The 21,759-nt window shown below is 35.0% G+C and overlaps 1 protein-coding gene across 1 annotated transcript in view; it reads left to right on the plus strand.

Moving 5' to 3' along the window:
• DOCK2 (dedicator of cytokinesis 2) overlaps nucleotides 1–21,759 on the plus strand; it is a 205,208-nt gene that overhangs the window by 141,525 nt on the left and 41,924 nt on the right. Inside the window, exons 30-33 of the mRNA XM_075715815.1 lie at nucleotides 4,334–4,412; nucleotides 13,456–13,556; nucleotides 13,657–13,715; nucleotides 18,215–18,363. Of these exons, the coding sequence (XP_075571930.1) occupies nucleotides 4,334–4,412; nucleotides 13,456–13,556; nucleotides 13,657–13,715; nucleotides 18,215–18,363 (388 nt within the window). The remainder of the gene's footprint in view (nucleotides 1–4,333; nucleotides 4,413–13,455; nucleotides 13,557–13,656; nucleotides 13,716–18,214; nucleotides 18,364–21,759) is intronic.

The following is a 21,759-nucleotide window of genomic DNA, read 5'->3' on the forward strand; positions in this document are numbered from 1 at the left end:
ATTGTGGGTAAAGGGATTTCAACAATTTTAGATCACAATTATTTAAACTGATGAGAAATTAATTCCATGTTAAGTAACTGTAGAAAAGTTATCATAATTAAACACCTGAAAGAACATATTTGTAGCCCTGTGTGACGATTAAAATTAAGGGAAAATGTGACAAGAGGAACACGTTAAACAGAAAAACCACCTAATGACATTATCTGTATGAGAAATCAAGATCCTGTCCTTTGGTCAGTCTAGATCAGTCTAAACTTGCAAAGCAAAACTGAGCAGCAATCCCCACGTTTAGAGAAAAGGTAAGATCTGTTATAGAAGCCAGGGAAATTAAGTTGTACTACACTGTGACAAGATAATCCCTTTCAGTAATTTTTCTCAATAACTTCTTCTCAAGTCAGACAGTACATACTGTGTCTTTCTGAGCTGTTCTGGGGCACATGTTTTTACCATCTCTTTCCTAGCTGTATCTTTTCCATTATGTCAGTTATGATTGATAACTGATGTTAGCAATAATTATGTAAGAAATTATTACTTCTCCAATCAAATAACTCTCTCCTATTGGAGAAATGTTTAGTTCTTTAAAGAGGAATATGGTCTCAGTAATAATTAGAGTTATAGTTTCTCTTGTTTTCATCAAAATCTCAAATGTTTTATAAATATCTGTTCAGTTTTGTACTTGTGGCTAGTTAATTAATACCCATTTTTGGTGAAAGGGGAGACTGAGTCATATAGAAAAGAAATCATTGAGGTAGGACAGCATGGCACTGGCAGAAGCCAGAAATAGAATTCAAACCCACTGCCTAAGTGACTTCCAATGACAGAAATAGATACACCCTTTAGGCAAAATACAAACGCATGACAATATTTGGAACTTGACAGCCTGGAAGTACTGCGTGCTTCCTGCAAATGTGTCATGCCAGTATGTCAGATAAAAAGATCTGTGAGAATGAAAGGGATATTCGTAGAAGATAGCTTACATATAATTACATTATATAGAATCCTCTAAATATATTTAATATTATCAGTAATTTTACTGGACATTAAGTACCTCAGTATTTCTCAGGTGTCCTTGGGACTTTTTATGTATGGCTAACATTAAACCTCAAGCTGTTCACAAAAATTTTAAAATATGACACACAAGAAACATGTCCATATTATGAAATAGATTTGCACTAATAAATTTAATGTGTGTTTGTTATGATTATTTCTACTGTATCTTGCATGATATTTCGGTGCTAAAAGACAAAGTACCTAAACGTGTGGGGGTTTTTTTAATGTAAGACAAATTATCAGCACCATACAAGATTCTGCCCAAACAGGGTATTTAGGTGACATGTTCCACCGTAGGTGCTGGAGTAGTATGTAAATATGCAGAACTTGGGAAATAAAAGACTCAAAAATGGAGGACATCCCCTCCTACCTAACAAAAGACTTTGTGTGAAGTGAAATGCTACTCTGAGCAGCTGGAGCTGAAGAACTTGATTATGTGAGTTAGCAATAAATATACTTTGTAAGTCAAAGGAGAATCTAGAGCAATATAGTTCTACAGAAAAGACATGATGCTAAAAAGGCCTTGACCCAAAACCCCTACTTGGAAGAGTAATGGGGATGCTGCAGACAGAATAACATGTGGGTGTCCATGATTCTGCCTAGCTGTGTAATTTTTTTTGTGCTGTCTAAAGTAGACCATTCTTTTTTGAATCCACTTTTTTGCAAAATATTAAACTGTCTGTGTTAAGTGTCAAGCAGTTTTGTAGAGATAAATGTACCCATGCGCATGAAGCGTTAGGGAAGAATGTGTTAATTTTCTTGTGGGTGGTATGGGGCAGCTTGCAGAGCAAATCATGTTTTGCAGAATAAGAGTTGATCACATAAAAGGCTGAAAAGAAAATATACTATCCCATTCAGACCAACTTAGGCTAAAATTGCAGCAGACACACAGGGCAATTCTGCGATTATACAGAGGTTGTTTAGGAGAGTGGCGATAGCCTGCAAGAAATTTTGAATATTGAGCAAAATTAGGTTTCTTGAATTTGGGATGATTCGTTGACACAGAATTTCACAGATCAGACCCTTAATTCAACTGGCAAGATTAGCTGAGCTACTTTTAGAAGATTAGATCAGATATGCCCTAGACCATTGGAAAGAAGCTCATCTGAATGTGTGGGATGATGCAACAGAGCAACACAGCACCCTTACAAGTCCGTTACCTTCCAATGCCACGGTTACTGTGGTAGTTAAAACTGTAGTGTCCCTCTGATCATAATAAAATAAAAAGGACTTGGCAAGATGTAACACTGTGTATAAATTTCTTTATTTCCTTGATCACATCAACATTACAGAGGAATGTTATGTGATTGGAAAGAAAATATTCTTTAGGAAATAAAAAATATATGGAAAACTATAATCATTTCAATAAAACATTTCAAATAACAAAACATTTCAATCTAGCCAGCCAAGTTGTTGCCCTAATGAAGCAGTGTGCTGCTTTGGACTACTGCTTAGTGGTTAAATAGGATTCCCTATCCTAAGCCTGCCAAAAGCTGAACTTTTGCTTTACCTCCTTCATTAAGAAATTGAATTTAGCCCTTGCAATTTTTTTTTTTTTTTTTTTTTTTTTTTTGTGATGAGACTAAAATTAATTTCACTCAATATTCTGTTTCTAGTAGTGGCTCATAAACAGCTGCCTAGGGAACTGTATAACAACTGACCTGGGAAGAAGTAACACTGTTTACTGTGTTCTCCCAGCCTCCAGTGACCAATGACATTTAGTAGTCCTTCCTTCATTTTTGTCTTTGATGTGTCTAATCACTTTTGAGCCAATATAAAATTCAGGCATTCACAGTATCCTGTAGAAATGAGTGGCATAGCTGAGCAAGGCTATCATAAAAGCTATCTCTTTTTGCTTATTTTGAATGCACATTCTGATTTTTTCAATGCTTTCCAATACTTGTATGAGTAACAGTGAACAGTAAGCCTCTCATCTCCATGGTACTTCTGTTTTTATATTCTACCGTATCCCTCCTCAGTCACGTAGTATCCATTGATGAAAGAAACCAGGTCTCAGACACAATCTATTAAACGTGTTTGATCATTTCTTTGTCACATTTATTTGCTTGTTTTCTTCTCTCTTTTTTTTTATTTTTTTATTTGTTTATCTTTTTGAGGTGTGAGACCAGAACACCACACAGAATCCAACACAAGGATGCAACATTCCTTTGACAGTAACATATGGATATCCTGTGGTCTCTTAATCTTCTGTTAATAATTCTAATTATTTAAATATTTCTTTTTCTGATGCTACTAAACACTAAGGTGGTGGGGGTTTTGTTGACTTGTCTCATAACTATTAGATCTTTTTCCTGATTGGTAATAGCTAGTTGACAATCAGTCACTGTATTTGAGCAGTTAGGGTTGTTTTTGTTTTGCATTCACCTCTTTCAGGTTGTAGTATGTTTACCCTCACAGCGTTTCCCGTAGAAATATTTCAACTTAAAACTTTTAAAAATTTTAACTAGGAAGCAGAGGAAAATGGATTGCTTGTTTTCAAAATTGTAAATTGAATGAAACTGAATTATTTAAATAAACTTTATAAATTTTTAGAGATACAATTGATTTTTCTTTTACAAATGTACTGTGCTGGAAAGTTAAACAAAGAAATTAGCTTTAGAAATGGGACTTAATCTTGCTGCGTTAATAATGAGCATAAATAGGTGCTGCTTTTCAAACTAGAGGGATAATGTTCACACCCTTCCTCTTGGAAGAAATAACTGTATATTAACTCAGCTTTGAATGTGGTTTTATAATCAGCCTGAGGAGGAACATGGGCAGAGGTGACATCCTCCCCTCACCACCTGTGAGAAAACCGAAAAGCTGCATGTAATTGTGCATTAATTGGGAAAATGCAGTGGCAGCTCCTAACTAATAATGTAAGTACAAGGAACTCTTTTAGCTGTCAAGCCCATGAGGAGGAGGCAGTAATGCTTCTAAATTATTTGATTTTGTCACATAGAAGGTAAAATTGTGTTTGAAAGAATTGCTCTCTATTGTTTTCTCAAGAATGCAATGCAGTATGCAACAGAGGGAAAGAAGTTATATTATCTGAATTTTTCAGTGGAGATCAAGAAACTTTTTGCAATCGTGCTTAATTTTTTTGTGTGTATAAATAACATGCCATTGCACAGAATGTCATCTGCTGTGCTCATGTGTGTGTAAACTTTGCTTCTTCTAGTGTGTTCAGTGTTTAAATGTGTTTCCATCAATATCACACATGGTTGGAATAGATTCTCAGAGATTACATTCATTTGTCTGTCTCATTGCTTTTCTTTTTTAGGGTGTTTTTGAGAGCCATCAACAAATTTGCAGAGACAATGAACCAGAAATTTCTGGAGAATATGAATTTTGAAGTCCAAGTAAGTGTTTAGGCTTTTTAGCTGAGCTGAGGTAGTATGTGTAGGTATGATCATTCTGGTCTGTCAGAGCCCCTTCTGGTACTTTATATCAGTATCAAAATTACTGTTGTTTTGAGTTTGGCAGGATTAGGCCATCTTTGATATGACATGAAAATCATACTTTGATTATTTATGATAAAAGCACCCAAACAGAGTATTTTGTACTGTGATTCTCTCAGAATTGGCAAGCAGAAAGCTCTTTTTTTCTTAGCCAGCCAAGTGTATTCAGAAATGCAATCTTTAATGTAATGCACGTAGCCTTTACAATGTCACTGCTATGTATGTAGGGCAGAAGGAGCTTAACTTTGATTCCTGGAGTATTTAGCACTTAGAATTTATTTTTATTTTTAACTTGTAGTCTTCCCTGCTAGGTCCATCTTTATTAATTTATTTATTTTCCTTTATTTTTTAGTAGTTTTTTCTGAAATAATTTAAAAGTAATTTTGTTTTCTTTTCCTAGTTTGCTCAATATAAGTCTTTATAACTTAACGAATTGGTCATGCATTTTACCGTATGTTTGGCTTGCTTCAGATAAAAATGAAAATGTCTGTAGTTTTCACATTCATTAAATTATTATTAAAATGTAAATACAGACTTAGAATCAGGATTTGTCACTAAATGCTGCCTAATTATGGTATGCGATATAGCTAAAAAACATACTAATAAAGTATAGTATGAAAAAATATTCTATTTCACTCTCTATATTAGCTGCAGTTAAGAGTAAATGTTTTAACTTTGCTTCCTGAATACAAAAATCTAATCTGTTCATTAGATAATAACTTATTGACCCTAACTGTGAAGTTCAGAGAAAGTTCAAAGCTCTGCCTTCTTGATTTCTTGGGGTTTATATTTTATGGTTAATCTTGCAATTTACAATCTGGTTTAAGTGATTCTACTCTGCTGCATCTGAATGTTTAGGCTTACTATGCTAAAAACTGTTTGGGTATTGGTGTCTTGGTCCTTAACATAAAATACCTCGGTCACAAATAGCTACAGAGCCGTCATGTAAGAGGTTACACAGGAAGACTTTAAAGGACAATAGAAAAAAGAAAGGTAAAACATTCCGTTTGTACTCAGTTACAGTGGCCTCCAAGTATGAAGTGTAGAGCTTTTTCCTCATTTATCTCATTAAAAAAATTTTGTACCTTTAAAAGGTGTGACTTTACAAATGTATATATGTATAATGTTAATTGAGATTTTTGAATCATAGGGGAAAGATGTTTCTTCTGACAAACTTAAATTTTCTTTTTAGTAAATGTCCCTGCTGGAAACTCTCAAACCCTTGACATATTTATGATATAATGTCTCTTAGGCTATTTCAATTTGTTAACAACCAATTTGTAACCTATCACTTCTATAACACTTGTCCATTTTCACTGCACAACGTGTCAGTAATTTTTAAAAGCAAATAAAATAGGTCTGGTGGACATCAGTATATGCAGGCCACCCAAAACCATGCAGACTCCTGTAAAGACTGTGTATCTGTCAAAATTTTATTAAGGTGTACACTGCCTCTTTCAAATGTTAAAGCGGCAGTCTAAACCTGGAACTTTTATTTCAGGTAAGCTTCCTGTGGCAATTCTGTGCATTCCAGAATGTTATCAAACAACCAGAGACGTTGTAGTTCAACACTAAACCTTGTAGGTCAAGGGAATGTATTAATGCTTGCTCTTTTATTCATGACTGGAGAAACTTAAATATCTGGAGGCTTTGACTAAGCTAAACAATGTTATAGTAAATAAGTAGTGCCATCTAAAGAATTGTAGTACCCTTATAGTTTTCACAAGAGACTTAAAAGCATAAGGATTCTCTTAATTGATTACAGAACTGGCTCATCAGCCAGCCAGTATCCACACTACTTGCCACATATTGGAGCTTGCTAGTCAGCATCATGTTATGTAGTTGTACGAGGATTTGTTTCTCTGGTTGTGGATGGGCTTTGGTGTTTGGGTTTTTTTGCGGGGGTGAGAGGGTGGGGTGGTGTAGGGTAGGGCTGGGTTTTTTTCATTACCAGCTTCCACTAGTAAAGACAATTTTGCTTTGGAAATACAGCCATTGCAGGTGATTTCAGATGTGTTCAACATACAATTTCAAAGGAGATCTCAGTGTTGGCATTTTTGTTGTTGTTTATCCAGTAACAATTTTTTAAGGATTTGCCAATTTCAAATGCAGAGATCAGACAACCTGTCCAGATCACTGCTTTGCAGCTGGGGTTTTGCAGGATAGCAGAACAGATGCATAATAATGTGTCAATTCTGGATTTAGGATGTATGAGTTGAGATGGGCTCTTCAGAAGAGACAACAAACAAACAAAAACATCAAAAATTGTAGAATATATGTTCCTTGAAAGTCACCCTGGTTTCTTGGGTTTAATTGTAACAAAAACTTTCTGTGGTCTGTACTTATGCAATATATACATTCATGGTATTCTCAATAAATGTCTGAGAAGTGTATTTCACTTGTGAATAGGACAATTCTGGGACTTTTCAGTACATTTCTCATTTACCTTTTGTGGTAATTGTACCATCTTATTCAATCAAAAAGTGGTAATTTAGTTTGACTGAAAACTTCTGTGTTTCAAGACAAAATATTATGTGTATACCTCAAGGGTGGCCACCAAGGTGTTAAATAAGGGTGAATAATCAGGGGATAATGTAGCTTTCCATAAGCAGTCTAAATACCTTTACCCCAAAGAAAAAGTGTCTTTGTACACCCGTCTCTATTTTATACTGAAGAACACCCAGCTAGTTGATTTGCCATTTATTTAATTAACAGGGATTGTTAAGGAAGCAAGTATTTGACAGAAGTTCAATTTTGAGGCCAAATATTATCTGTCCATATGGATGATATAGAGATGTAGGTTTGAAATAAAAAAGTAAGTTGAAATGTGAATTAGCATTTTCTTTGTTGTTATATAGAAATACAATCATTAAATGATCTTGCAATTTACCAGATGTGTTTTAACTGTCAGCAGTTTCCTTGTTTTTATGAATGCACAACTAGGAAAGAAGGTTTTATTTCTTTTGTGGTTTTGTTTTGGTTTTTTTTACTTTTTTCAACTTGCAAGTTATGTTTTTTTTCCTCTTAATTTTATTTTGTTTGAATGAAACATAAGCCAGTCTTCTGTCAACAGAAAAATGAAGATAACAATGTTTAATGGTTCACTTAAGAATTTCACTTAAATTTTCCAGTGTGCATGTTTACCTTGATAGAACCTATTTAGACATCATATGACCTTTTTTTTGTTCCTGTTAGTTGCTGATGTCATTAGCTAAGTGTTACCTTTGTCTAGGAGAACAGACTATTTTCACTCTTGTTAGTGTCAACTCATGGCTCCATCAGTTTTGGTTTTAGAAGTCTTGCTCTGTGTATTATTTCCATTCAGCGACTGGACACATCAACACTGTAATGCAGTCAGCATCCATTGCCACCCTTAATGCCACTTAATTCATTGAAATGACTTTCTTTATGCAACACTCCTTTTATATTGTTTCTGATTGGAGATGGCAGCTTCTGGCATATTAAGGACAGGGAAGAGTGAACAAATAGAAACCATTTTGTTGTGGTCAGACATAGCTGTCATAGAGTTTCTATTTTGGAAAACACAGTGCTATTGATTCCTGTTCCTTCCTACCCTTCCCCTCTGTTAGCAGTATTTTTACAGGGCATTAGAAAAGATTGTATTTCTAAATCTCTACTGTTATAGCAATTATAATTTCATATTAATCATCTATATTCCTGCCACAGAATTTTATTATAAAAGCCATGGTCCTCATTTCATTATAAGATCAGTCTGATTTAAAAGAAAATTCTTGTTTTTCATGTTTTTCCTATCTTCAATGCACTAGGCACCATTAATAACTCAGCAATAATGAAATGTATTTTAGCATCACAAACAGAATTGCACAACTTATTTTTTAATTTTAAATCTTTGGTTAGAAACTCCAAAATCAAAAGCTTCACTGCATTAAAAATATACAGGGAAAAATATACACTGTATTGTGCAAAAATGTATGTATGATGGTGATAGACATTGTAGAAAATCCTAGGAGATGGCTGATGCAGAAGTTAATAGATAATGCAACCATTAGAAAATTTAGATAGCTGTATTAACTATACTAGCAATATTGGAAATGTTATATTTTCATATATTATATATCATATTGTGCATTTGAAAATTGTCAGACTTCAGGGTTTAAAGTTCATCTTTGATCCTTTTACCAACATATAGCTGGGTCTTCCTAGAGTGACCTATGGCAAATAATTGATTTTTTGATGTTCATCTGCAAATTTCTTTGGACTTTGGACTCATTGCTCAGAATGGAAAGAAAGACACAGGATAAATTCTGGAAAATTTTGCATATGTGACACTTAATTTTTACTGGATTTGCAAGTGCCTTATTTCAGAGGTTTAGGATGTTTTCCAACATGGGAATGGTAGATGTCTGAAGTAGAAACTATTTGCAAGTATTTTTCTTAAGTTGCATCATTAAGCAAAAAGCATATGACAAAAAACAAGGAGAGAATGGGATTATGACATGAAAATCTTTAAAGACTAAAAATTACTAAACCAAACTTTTATTGGTTTATATGATGTGCTGTGTTTCTTCAAAGCTTCTGTAAACTTATTTTCATTAAACTGAAAATATTCTACCTTTGTTCTGTCCTTTTGAAGTATGTAAGCAATGCAAAGAAATTTTGGCAGAGGTCCCAAAGGATTTTCAAAATCCTTTACTTTGAGATCCTTAATGTTCTCTCTTCCACCTCAAAGAAAACACTACACCTGTCATGAACGAGTCCACGTACCATAGGAATACACCCTAAATATTGTGCTTGTAGTTTACAGAATTTATGAATGAGGTATAACTCTGAAAATTATATTTGTTAAGACTCCGCTTAAGCAGAATGCAATGCTTACTTTACTTAATTTTTAATGTTTATCAGTTGGTGAGTTATTCTGAATTTTAGCCTTCACATTCCACTTATGCCTCTGTTTAACAATTTTATTTTTCTGGTGTGATACTCTAAAAGACAACACAGAATAATTTTCATTAATGTTGGTTCGGAATTTTAAGATTGCATGATGCAGCCTTGTGTGCTGTCTTTGTGACTGAATTTCAGTATCTGTGGTTGATCAGTTAAGCAATTTATTTAAAACACAAGTTGCTATTCATTTGTTTAAAATTATTTGTACTCAGAAGGCTCACAAAATAGTAAAAATTAGATGTTTCTTTTAAATTATTTAGTTTTAAGTGATGAAGAAATGTATTCCAGTATGTGAAAGAGAACATTACTGAGGTAAAATCATCACATATTGAGAATGTCATATATCCTGGAAGTCAATGGATCATTCCTTATAAATGTTATTCAGAGGTTCAAAAAGGTTCTTTCTAGTAACCTAACTCAATAGCTGTGGTGACTACCTGTGGTTTGCAATTATGCATACATGCAGAAAGTTTGTAAGTGCCATTTTTCTACAAATCAAAGTAATGAACCTTGAATCTATCTGAAATGTATTATGTCTGTTGGTCTCAAGGGGCTGAGCTGGCTTTCACCATAATATTTCAAGAAGAAAAAAAAAAAACCAAAACAAACTATCATCTTGTCTGTTTTATGAAATGCTAGAGACACGTAGTGTCCGCAATAATTTGTCAGAAATTCGAAACTCTTCCAAAGACTTCATGTTTCTCCTACATTATCAAAAATAATTGAGCAAAGATGTCTGTAGAGAAAACAATGGCTAAAAGGTAAGCATTAGTGCAAAAGAAGCATTGTTTTCAGAGGTGTGTATGAAGGAGGAGGCAGCAGTGTTTACTCTTGGTAGTTATCCTGAAAAATCAGCGAGATCTGTCCATTGTGAGATGGCAAGAAATTTCTTACTAAATTACTTCCACATTTCCCAATACGGCAGCTGTCACATTTTCTAGGGGGAAGACACCTCATGTTTTCTGAAAAAAAAAATGGAATGAGAGATCCTCTTAAGTTCCCTCAGCCCTTATATAGAGGGGTATTGACAGGTGTGAAGCCCTGTCAGCATGTGTGCTTAACGCCACGCCCAGCAAATTGTCGCCATGTTTTGAAGTGTTACAACACACTAAGCCAGCCTGTGCTGTTACTGTCAGATTCTGCATCTCAGCGGGAGTTTGCAATGAATAATTGATAACTAATTACAGAGGAGGGTCACTTCTCAGCTCTAGCTTTGTCTCCCAGTACTCTGTCCCTAGCTGACAACTTAGCACTGGAGTTCATGTCAACGAGCAGCAAAGCGTGAGTACCACACAAATCGGAGCACGAGAGCACTGGTCCTCTCCTGTCACTGTGCTCCTTCACTTCAGCCCTACCACGTGCTAGATAACTGGATGTTCAAACGCAAGACATCTTGGAACGTTATTGTGGGCTTAAGAGAAAACAAAACAGGTCTCATAAGCATTTTTTTTTTTTTTAATCTTTAAAATGTTTCTATCGGCTTTTGCCATTTTTTACTTTTGAGAGACTACTTTGCCTCACAGGGTTTTAAAGTTAGGTTTGGTACTTAAAAGCTTGCAAGTCCTTAACTTGAATATGCTGCTGAAATGCAAAGGATCGTGTTTTTTCAGCCATCATAGGTTACTCTGAAGATGAAAGGAAATGTATTTTATAAATAAAGATATTGAGTGTCTAGGGTGTGTCTCTGACAAAGGTGGCATTGAACTTGGAGCTATTAAGTGAATAAACAGGCCATTAACTGTAGTAATAAGGCTTCATTTTTCTCCCCATAATCTAGAACAATTTGAGAAATTTTCAACTTTACTGGTGTAATTGACATACGCAAAGTATACTCCCTACACATCAACAAATACAGCTTCTCCAGGGGCTGCAAACTCTAATTAATTAATTAATGTCAAGTTAATCTTTTAAAATCTTTGATAAGGGGGAAAACAGTCCTTTGAGGGCATAAATAACATTTATCCTGGGAAAAAAGGCTCTGAATTGGTATGTACTATTAGTATACTTTCAAAAATTAGATATGAACATAATTTACATGTTTGTATTAAGGGGAGAAAAAGCTGCTGCCTTACTAGTGCTCATATTCAAATGTAGTTTTTAATAAGGCTGTGATTGGTTTGGGTGAATTCAGAGCATCTTTGAATGGTGTAATATGTGACAGATTTATAACAGTCTCCAGTGAAATGCTACTTGAGTCTGTGTATTTGCACCAAGGATAACTATGCTCTCTGGACTGTAAATACTTAGACAGAAACAGCCCTCCTAAGGGCTTTTAAGTAACCAAGTCTGCTAAGGAGAGCTTTAGTTGGGCTTCGAAGGGAGGAATAAATTAAATGCAGGATCTTCTTCACATTGTAGAGTATGTTTGCGAATTTTATTTACTACAGGAAATGCCTGTATTTTTGTGTGTGTTTTTGTGTGTTGGTATCTATTTTTCCTGGTTATTTGTGCACAAGAGAGTTTTCCAGGTTATAAAGGACAGAGGTCACTTAGGTTTTTGATAAAACATTATATTTCTAGGCTATTTAGTGTGGGTTCCCAACCTAGGGTTGTATTTCACCATACAAAATTAAGAGCTCTGTAATAATGTTACATGTTTTGTTTCTATCTGTCGTGGTTCAGCCCCAGCCAGCAACCAAGCACCACGCAGCAGCTCGCTCGCTCCCCCTGCCCCAGTGGGATGGGGGAGAGAATTGGAGGAGTAAGAGTGAGAAACACTCCTGGGTTGAGATAAGAACAGTTTAATAATTGAAATAAAGTAAAATACTAATGATAATAATAGCAATATAATAATGATAATAACAATAACAATATACAAAGCAAGTGATGCACAATGCAATTGCTCACCACCCGCCGACCGATACCCAGACAGTTCCCGAGCAGCGATCACTGCTCCCCGGCCAACCCCCCCCAGTTTATATACTGAGCATGATGCCATATGGTATGGAATACCCCTTTGGGCAGTTTGGATCAACTATTCTGGCTGTGCCCCCTCCCAGTTTCTTGTGCACCTGGCAGAGCATGGGAAGCTGAAAAGTCCTTGACTAGCATAAGCAGTACTTAGCACCAACTAAAACATCAGTGTGTTATCAGCATTATTCTCATCCTAAATCCAAAGCACAGCACTATGCCTGCTACTAGGAAGAAAATTAACTGTATCCCAGCCGAAACCAAGATACCATCCTTTAAATTGCCACTGAATACATTTACCATTGGCTTTCTACTGTCTCACTGATACCTACCACGTATATTTTTAGATGCAGCTACGGTTTTAAAAGAAGTATCTAAAGCCATTGCTGACTGCTTAGAAGCTCCTGAAGATAATATTTACTTCCTTGAATTTGTGTTTCCCAGTGAAGTTTCTTTTTTCACTTTCCATCTCTAGTATGTGAGAGGAGTACTTCATTTTGATTGTCTGGAGAACAAGTAATTTGGTTTCAGAAACGAAGGGTTGTGCATTGGAAATATAGGGGTTTTTCTTCTAGTTCAAGTACATGACTCCGTACTATTAGTAGTTATTTAGGGATGTGTTTTGTCCTTGTTTCATGTAAAGAGCTCTTAACAAAATGTATTACAATTTCACACAAATCGTTGTTGAATTAGAATCCAAAGAGTTGACAGTAGATGCCTTTCGAAGTAGCTCTCAAATACAGTGTAATTACATTGGATGCCTGTAGCTCCAAGTTGTTAAGATTCACTGGCATATAATGTATTTCACTAGTCCTGCTATGGTGCATGGTTTCATGTTGTTAGCTAATCAATCTCATATGAATTATTTTAGCAATATTTATTCAGCTGCTGTGTTATTAGGAGCAAATGTGTAGTAGTGGTTATTAAAATTCATCTTCCTTGCTTTTCCGCTAATTGCATAATACTAATGATGTACATCTATGCATAATATAAAAATCTCATATTGCTTGCATCATTCTGTTTCATAAATTATTCAGCATTGTGCATAGTTTAATGTTATTCCTGCTTTTCTCAAAACTATTATAATTTCCTTATATTCAATTTACAGCTGTGGAACAACTATTTTCATTTGGCTGTGGCTTTTATTACCCAAGATTCACTACAGCTAGAAAACTTTTCCCATGCAAAATACAACAAAATACAGAACAAGTAAGCAAAAATGTATACTTCAGCTTATGTCATTAATTTTGTAGTAAAATGGTGACAAAAATAATGATAAAAATACCTTTCATATCTCTTTTTTTTCTAGATATGGAGATATGAGACGCTTAATTGGCTTTGCTATCCGTGACATGTGGTACAAACTTGGTGAGTAGGCAAGTGAACTTAATTGAAACTGAATCCATAGCATATTGCTTGTTTCATTGAAAAATATCTGACATTAAGTGCTTTTGTAAATATTTCTGCTATTTGAACTTAACATACATTTTCACTCCTGTGATTAAGCTTGGAACTGACATGAGATACTGTTTGACTGCTGCCAATTTTTTGTTTCTAAGAGAACTCACAGCCTTCTCTCAGATTTGAAAGATGGCTGAAATCTTCTGATTTCAGTAACCTTGTTCTGCTGAAGTTGAGAACCAGATAAATTTTCCCTGAGAAGGTTACTGCTCAGTCTGAATCTACAGTTCCAGAAGTTAGTAGGCTCAGATTTGTAATCTGTTTGGATTAAAATTCCAAAATGTTTTTATGTTTGTTGTACAGCCATGTTCTCCTACTGCTCCTTTGAGAGTTCATAATTAAGGGAACAACAATGTATTGTTCTATGAAAATATATATTATAGAGGTTTTTTGAAATGCACAATGATGACAGTTATGATGATACCTATGATTATACTTTGAAATGCAAGCTGAATGACAAATTTCAGACAGTTAATCATGAAAAGACTAGATTTCATCATTTTATTAACAGAGAAAAGACAGAGAAAAAGGCTTTACAGCCATTCTGTCCATTTGAGATCTCTTCACTACAAGCTAGTTCTGGTCTTTTGTTCCTATGTGCCACTTCAGTGGAGTGCTGAGCATAAGCTAATAGCATTTTTCCCTTTTTCCTGAGGTCCTTGTTGTTCTGACTCAGCTAAAATGCAGTCATTTCATTCAGGAAATCTTGTGTAATCTCTATGTATCGGAAGTTTGTATTTTAAGAATGGTGTGGACTCTTCCCAGTGCCTGCAATAAAAGAGCATGTTTTTCCAGTAGTATCAATATTTTTTTGCATGTTACCAAAATTTTAGCCAAAATATACCCACACTATCCAAAATTTGAAGATACTTGAATAAAACTTGAATACAAAGGGTCACCTTCGTGAGTACAAAGCAACATTTAAAGTGATTGGCTGGGAGTGAAAGGGAGGCAGAATTTATTCTGAACTAAATACCAAGTAGTCATAAGCAGAATATGAAGAATGTTAAGAACTTCATAACTACACAATTTATTGATCTCAAGGACCTGCTAGGCAAAGTAACTGTACAGATGAACCAGGTTTTTGCATTCTGTTCATTCTGTATGTGAGTTGATTGAGGAATTTTCTATTTAAATTTTTAGGCAAATTTTTTAAAAGTTTTTATTTAAATTAGACTTTGCAGGAAAGTTTCTGTTCATAGAAGGACATTATTTTCTTTCTGTGGGCTGGTGAAGTCTCTAACCCAATAGTTAAGCTATGCTGAAGGATATTGAAGATGGTTTTTGTGATTGATTTTGAAGATGAACTTGAACCTTAGCTTCTCTGAGGCCAGGAAGGAGAGATCCATCTTTCTTTTCTCTTCCAGTGAATGTTTTGTAACTTATGCAAAAATTCCAACAAGGCTTTGCCAAGATATATTGAGGGGAAAAAAGTCTTTTGAAGGCCCTATTAGGTTAAAGAGTAAAAAATTATTCAGAAATTTATACCAGAATGGAATGTCCAGTGGGATAGTGTCAGTGTTATCAGTGAAGGACAGCTCCTCAGTTTTGAGCATGGAATAAGCATACAGCTTATTCTGTACAGAAATCAACATACAGAATTAATGCAGATAGTGTGTTGTGTGCTTTCCTCTTCTCTATAATCTACTGTTTTATTCATAAAGACAATGTAGTGCAGCACACATCCCTGTCTCCCTGATATACCATATTTATTGCAAAGAAAAATTATCTCCAAATGAGGGCATTTTCTTCCCTCGGTAATTCCACATTTCTCCTTTTAGTGTGTTCACGTTCCACTAGTTACCTTTCCTCTAACCCATGAGTTGGTCAAGTAAGTTTTGGAGTGTGTTTGAATCTGTGATACAGCAATGTTGCAAGGTAAAATAAGCTATGGAGAGACCATAACATCACCCTATATTGTTACACAAGGAAGCGAACTATGATTTTCAAAGTCCACTGAAAGGGATTGTTTCTTATTAACTCAACTTATGTAGAATATTTGTTTTATCTTGGAAAATTTTTGCAAAGTTCTTCTATTAGGACATGTGAAATTTCTTTTCTCTACCTCTATTAAACTTTCTAGTTTCCTAGGTGTACCAGCATATCAGTGCTTGTGTGGAGATTTTAAATGTTTTTATCACCTTGCACATACTGCTTCTGGTGACATACACCCCTTTCAATCTTTTTTTTCTTAAATTTTGTCTTTTAGTATTTTTTAGTAGAATTTTTTTTTTAATGCATCAGTATAATCTGACATATCAAAAAGATGTAGACAAGATTTTAAAGGATTTGATACTTTTGCTGATTAATTGGTGAACTCTCAAACCTGTTTTCAGTTATTAATTTTCTAGTTTAACACCATTGACCTTTTTAATAGTGGTAGGTGTAAATTTGAAATAAATTGTTTTCAAATGAACTCTTGATTCTAGAACCATTAACATCTGTTTCTTAAAATAAACTTTTCAGTTTTCATTTTACTACAAAGTACAACAGATCTTGCAGAAGCACTCTTCCACTTGTGTGTATTTGAGATTTGCCGTTTGCATCCTACTCAGGCTGAATCTGAGAGTCCATATTAAAAACATTGCTGCTTGCATCCTACTCAGGCTGAATCTGAGAGTCCATATTAAAAACAGTAAACACAATGGCTTTATAAAAATGTAAGGGCCTTTAACATCTTTGTCTAGCATAATTTTGAAGACCAAAAGATTGTTTTCTAATATCCAAATGCATTATTACTTTATTTAAATAATATTGTCTTACATACCTAATGGAAAAAGTGAGGCATACAGATTGAGAAATGTTTCAAACTAATATGCAATAATTCTCACTTAATAATAAATGCCCCTTCCATTTATTTTCTATAATTTCCAGTCTCCTTCTAGCTTTAAGAAAAAGGAATCTGCATTCTGAAAAGCTGTAGAGTATCTTAAGTATAAACCACATTTGAGGGATACATATACAGCAAGATTGAAACAGGCAAACGCGTGTCAAAGAATCTCAACTGTGACCTCTAAAGTGCCTTTCAAATTATAAATTGCATTGCCTTGTTCTCTGGGGCAGATTATCTTCCTTCATCCATTTCAGTCATTCAGTCATTGTGAGGTTTGAGGAGGTGTTATTCTTGATTCCTGAAATGGAAGTAACAGTTGCTGATGGCAGGATAGTCTTCAGAAAGCCTTTTATAAGTTTTAATTTTTTAAAAATTTTATTTATGTATTTGTTTAAATAAAGTTGTGTGCTAAGGTCTTTTGGTTTTAAGTGTAAGATTAGTCTCTTGGTCAAGCAATAGGTATTGCTATCATTTAGCTAAAAGTTTCTCTATTTCCACTCGTGAGAGGATTGCTTGGGAGAGTGAAGATTTTTTGAGGTGAATGGATAGATATATAATACATGAATTTCTGTGTTTTTTAAAAATTACAGACCTGTAAGGTGTAATACATATAGGTATTGGAAGTTATTCAGTTGTCATAAGATTCTTTTCAATCTTATTTAACTAGGATTAATAATGATTTTAATCAACATGACTGGAAGAAAAAATAATGTTGCGTAAAACAGTTGAAGTCATAGTTCAGTTATGCTTAGAGTTAAGTTAGTATGGCACCCATATACAAGTAAAATCAGAATCAGAATACTTTTTAGTTATGGAAGAAGTCTAGCCATGTTTGTTTATGAGAATATTTTTATCTTCTTACAAGCTTTAGGCAGGTCTTACGCAGGTCATTGGATTTTGCTGGTTGTCTGCTCCACATATCAAATGTTTTTCTTCCCCAAGAAACAAGCAGCATTTGAAGAACATCTTGGACCTGGTTGAGTTTTTTGCAGACTTGGATGTTTGTTGGCAGCTGATGTAACAGTTGTGCTACAGGACAATTTTGTGTGGTTTTAGAAGTTGAGTTGTGTAGATAGTGTTTCTATTATTGCTTGCAATGTTTGATGCATTGGTTGGTTTGATTTATTGGTTGCAATGTTTGACTTTATTCAGAAATGAAAGCAAGTAATAGTTTTCTCTTTTGTAAGCTAGAAAGGTTACACCATGTGGCATTATTGTGTGGCGCTCTCCTACTGATAGAATTTCGGGGACTCTTAGGGTTTTTTATTACTTTCTACTCTGAGTATTTAAAAGGAGATGTCAAAAGCTGAAAAACTGAAATGTTCACTGAAAATCTCAACTCAGCTGGCATACATGCTTATTTCTGGCACTGAATTCTGGCATCTTAAAATGAGACTAAAGTCATTAACATGCTTTCAGCTTTTGAGAAGGAATAGAGATGAGTGACTAAATTGTCAAACTTTACCAAGATAGATGGTTTAAAACACTGCTTTAAATGATTGTATGTCCTAAATGTTTTCCTAATTTTTTTTTTCCTCTCCTCTCAAATACCTAATTTGCATTTCTGTTTCAGGCCAGAATAAAATTTGTTTTATTCCGGGGATGGTTGGACCTATCTTGGAAATGACTCTTATTCCAGAAGTTGAACTACGAAAAGCCACAATCCCCATTTTCTTTGACATGATGGTGTGTGAATATCAAAGGACAGGAGAATTCAAAAAGGTAATTAAAAATACACTGTGTGAAAATTCATTAAAATGTCATATGGTCAGTTTCTTTCTGGTAAATATGTGTTGCATGGGTTTTTCTGCTTACAGAAAGTAAAATCCAACATATTAAGAACAAAAGGAATAGCTCTTGTGCGAGTGTAGGCTCTCCAGAGTCATTTAGTTGGAGTTAAGTAAAACTTTTGTCACAACGACAGCAGTAAGATGCTGGAATAGGGGTCCAGAGAGGTTGCAGGATCTTTATCAAAATTTTCAAAATTTTACTGAAAAAGGTTCTGAGCAATAAGTCATGACATTGAAGTAAGTAGGAGGTAGAATTAAATGACCTCTAAGGTCAGACCTTTTTAATCTAATTTTTTCATTATACCCCTTCCTTGTGACATAGATATTGATAAGCCAAAACTTCCAATTTTTAGTACAGAATATTTGACAGAAGTAGTAGTGAATAGTTAATTATATATTATCAGATTTCTCCAGAAACTCGTAACTTTTCTAAATATTTATTGTGAGAAAAATAACCACTGTGAAGAACTGACATTACTAAAACGTTTTCTACGTTTCTGGTGTGTTCTTGGCCTTACATAGTTATTGATAGAGTTAGAGGATAGATGTTTATTCTTCATGAACCTATTGGAGTCTCGTATCTTTTTGAGCCATTGAGCTAAATGTTACTGAGTGAATATAGGTGTTCTCAGCAATCTCCTCTGGCATGTGTGATAAATACCCATATTTCTTACTCTCAGTTCTTGAAATTTTATTATGCATAAGGATTTCAGAAGGATGTGAGATCATCCCATTAGCAGAAACCGAGTTTGTATGGCTTGGTGCTTCAGACACATCCATGTGTAAAAAATGGAGATGTTTTGTGGTTTGGTATTGAAGTCTGTTCACAGATGTGGAGATTTCTTGGATCTATTAGATAGATAAGCAGATGGTTTTAAAGCCAAATTGGTGCCAATGACAATTAGGCACACTCAGTTCAAGTTAGAGGAGAAATACCCTTCCCAGGGCTTGGCACAGACACATTAAATTTTTTTCTATATTTCTGCCAGATTTTTATTTATTTTGGTTCAAGCAGCTGGGGGGGGGGGGAGTTTGCAGCTTTTTGAGAAACTGCAGGAAAGATGCTTAGGAAGAGGTTTTTTGTTCAGATCCAGCATCTGTGAAATTATTGCCTCTTAGAGAAGTAATCAATTCTTTACCTGCTGAATAAGTACTAGGAAGGATTTAAGAGGTGGATGATTTTTAACTGGTGCTTGACTTGCACTATATTCACAGATTTCTGTCTCGCTGCAGTAAGTCCACAGACTTCAGCTCTAGAAAATGCCTGGATAGGATAAGAATTGTTCTGGATCACAGAGTATTGGTATTCCTAACAAACCAAAATTCTTTGTGGTCTTTAATGAAAAAATAAGGTTCCCTCTTATTTGACACCTCTATTAAAAAATAGTTAAGAAATAGTACTAATGTAGTAGTCCTTTCCTTCTACTCAAATCAGAAAATGGGACTGCTGTTTCTCCTGAACAATGTATAGTTTTCTCTGGAACATTGTGGGAAGCGTCTCTTAAATGCAGACTCAGAGATCTGAAGTCATTAAGTATTTTGAGGAGCAGTGTAGAGCCTATTCGTACGCCACAGAGATGAAACATTTACTGCCAGCTTCTGCTGAAATACTGGATGGCTGCGTGCTGCTCAGTTCTGCTGCAGTTAGTCCTATACTGTTATTGATGTTTCCCATTTGCATACTATACAGGTTTGCAAATTCACATTCAGCAATGACCTTTTATATGTAGACATCTCACTGATAATAAATAGCAACATATTTTCTCCTTCATCCAGACAGCAGAGTATTTTAACCATTCTATGTCCATTTACAACAGTACTATTCATGGTTTTGTGAACACTACTTTCCTACTCAGTCATCTTAAAATATACTATACCTGGTGCTGAGCTGGAGAAGTTGCCTGTCTGTGCCATTGTATAGTGTGTACACAACTTGGATACAAGTTCTTGGGTATCACATCAACCCACTGTGAAGTGTTTAAATATTTCTATTTGAAGCATATCTGTCTGCTGCATTATAATCATATGAACAGTTTTGGTTTCATGCATTTACAGCTGTGGTTTTGCTGGTTTGACTTGGTCTGAGAAATATGAAGTGGTTGAAATTGTTTCTTCCTCCCTGCCCCTTCTAGAGAGGAGTACATCTGTATTGGCTAATTTTCAGCACCTATTTTTTTGCTTTTTGTGTGATGAGTGTAAGTTAAGCCACCCAAGACAGTGTTTCAAAGCTTCTTGAAAGAAGCAACAGCCCACTTCACTCTTCTGTCTAAAGAGCATTTTGCAATCTCAGGGTAACCCAGTAGATCTGGGGTTGGATGCATGGCTTCCTGCTGTCTTTGATGAATACTGGCTGAGTAATCCTGCTAGTTCTTCTGTCTCAGTATGGAATGGTACTCATTGCTGTGAGAAGGTGAAACCTGAGAAATTCTACAGTGAATGGGTAGTGAGCATGTAACATCTGTCAGTTAACTTAAACCTCTAAATTTGAATACAGTGCGGATTGGTTTTTTTGGTGGTGGGGTTTTTTTGTTGCTCTCAGGGGTAGATCTAACAATGTTTAAATAGAGATTTTGGCATATTATGTAGCTTATAAATCTGTTTCATTAAGAAGCTGTTTTAATATAATTGCACTTGATTTTAGGGGCAAAATAATTTGATTGGTTTATAATCTGGAATAACTCTTATCTTTGACATTTGCTGGTCCTGTTTAGCTGAATCTCAGGACAAAAATAAAGGATATCAAATATTCTGGAGAAAAATGGGGATGCTTGGTCTTTGTTCTTGAAAAACACTGAGTAATTTTTCTGGCTGGAGAGTTTTAATCATGACCTACTTGAAGGAAGTACATGTAGTAACATGTTTTCAGTTAGAATGTCATGTTCTCTACAGCTGAAGGAATTGTCCCTTCCAAAACATAAGTCTGCAGATATGCATGATCTGCATGCTTGGTGTTCCTAAGGGGAAGAACTATTTTGTTATATGTAGCCTTGGGCTTGGCTTCTTCAGCTCAGGGCTGAACTTTTTGGTGAGGATATATTTAAGTAAGGAAAAATATCTCGCACTGCAGTTATCTGATAGTACCACATGTAAAATACTGTAGTAATTCTTTCTACCATGAAAGGCTTCCCGTTCTCTGACGGGATGATCTGGATCCCAGTTTGCCAAAGCTCTCAATTACACAGAAACACTCCAGGGAGAAAACAGAACTATTCATATACTGAAAGTTGTGTGAAATTTTGTGCGAAAGAAAAACTTGAAAATTTGCTGTGTTAGTTCAGTGGTGAATCTCTGTCATTTTTGCAGTGCTTTTAGTAATTATATCTATGTA

Source organism: Pelecanus crispus, chromosome 8 (assembly GCF_030463565.1).
Source record: "Pelecanus crispus isolate bPelCri1 chromosome 8, bPelCri1.pri, whole genome shotgun sequence".
In the NCBI taxonomy this organism is placed as follows: domain Eukaryota; kingdom Metazoa; phylum Chordata; class Aves; order Pelecaniformes; family Pelecanidae; genus Pelecanus; species Pelecanus crispus.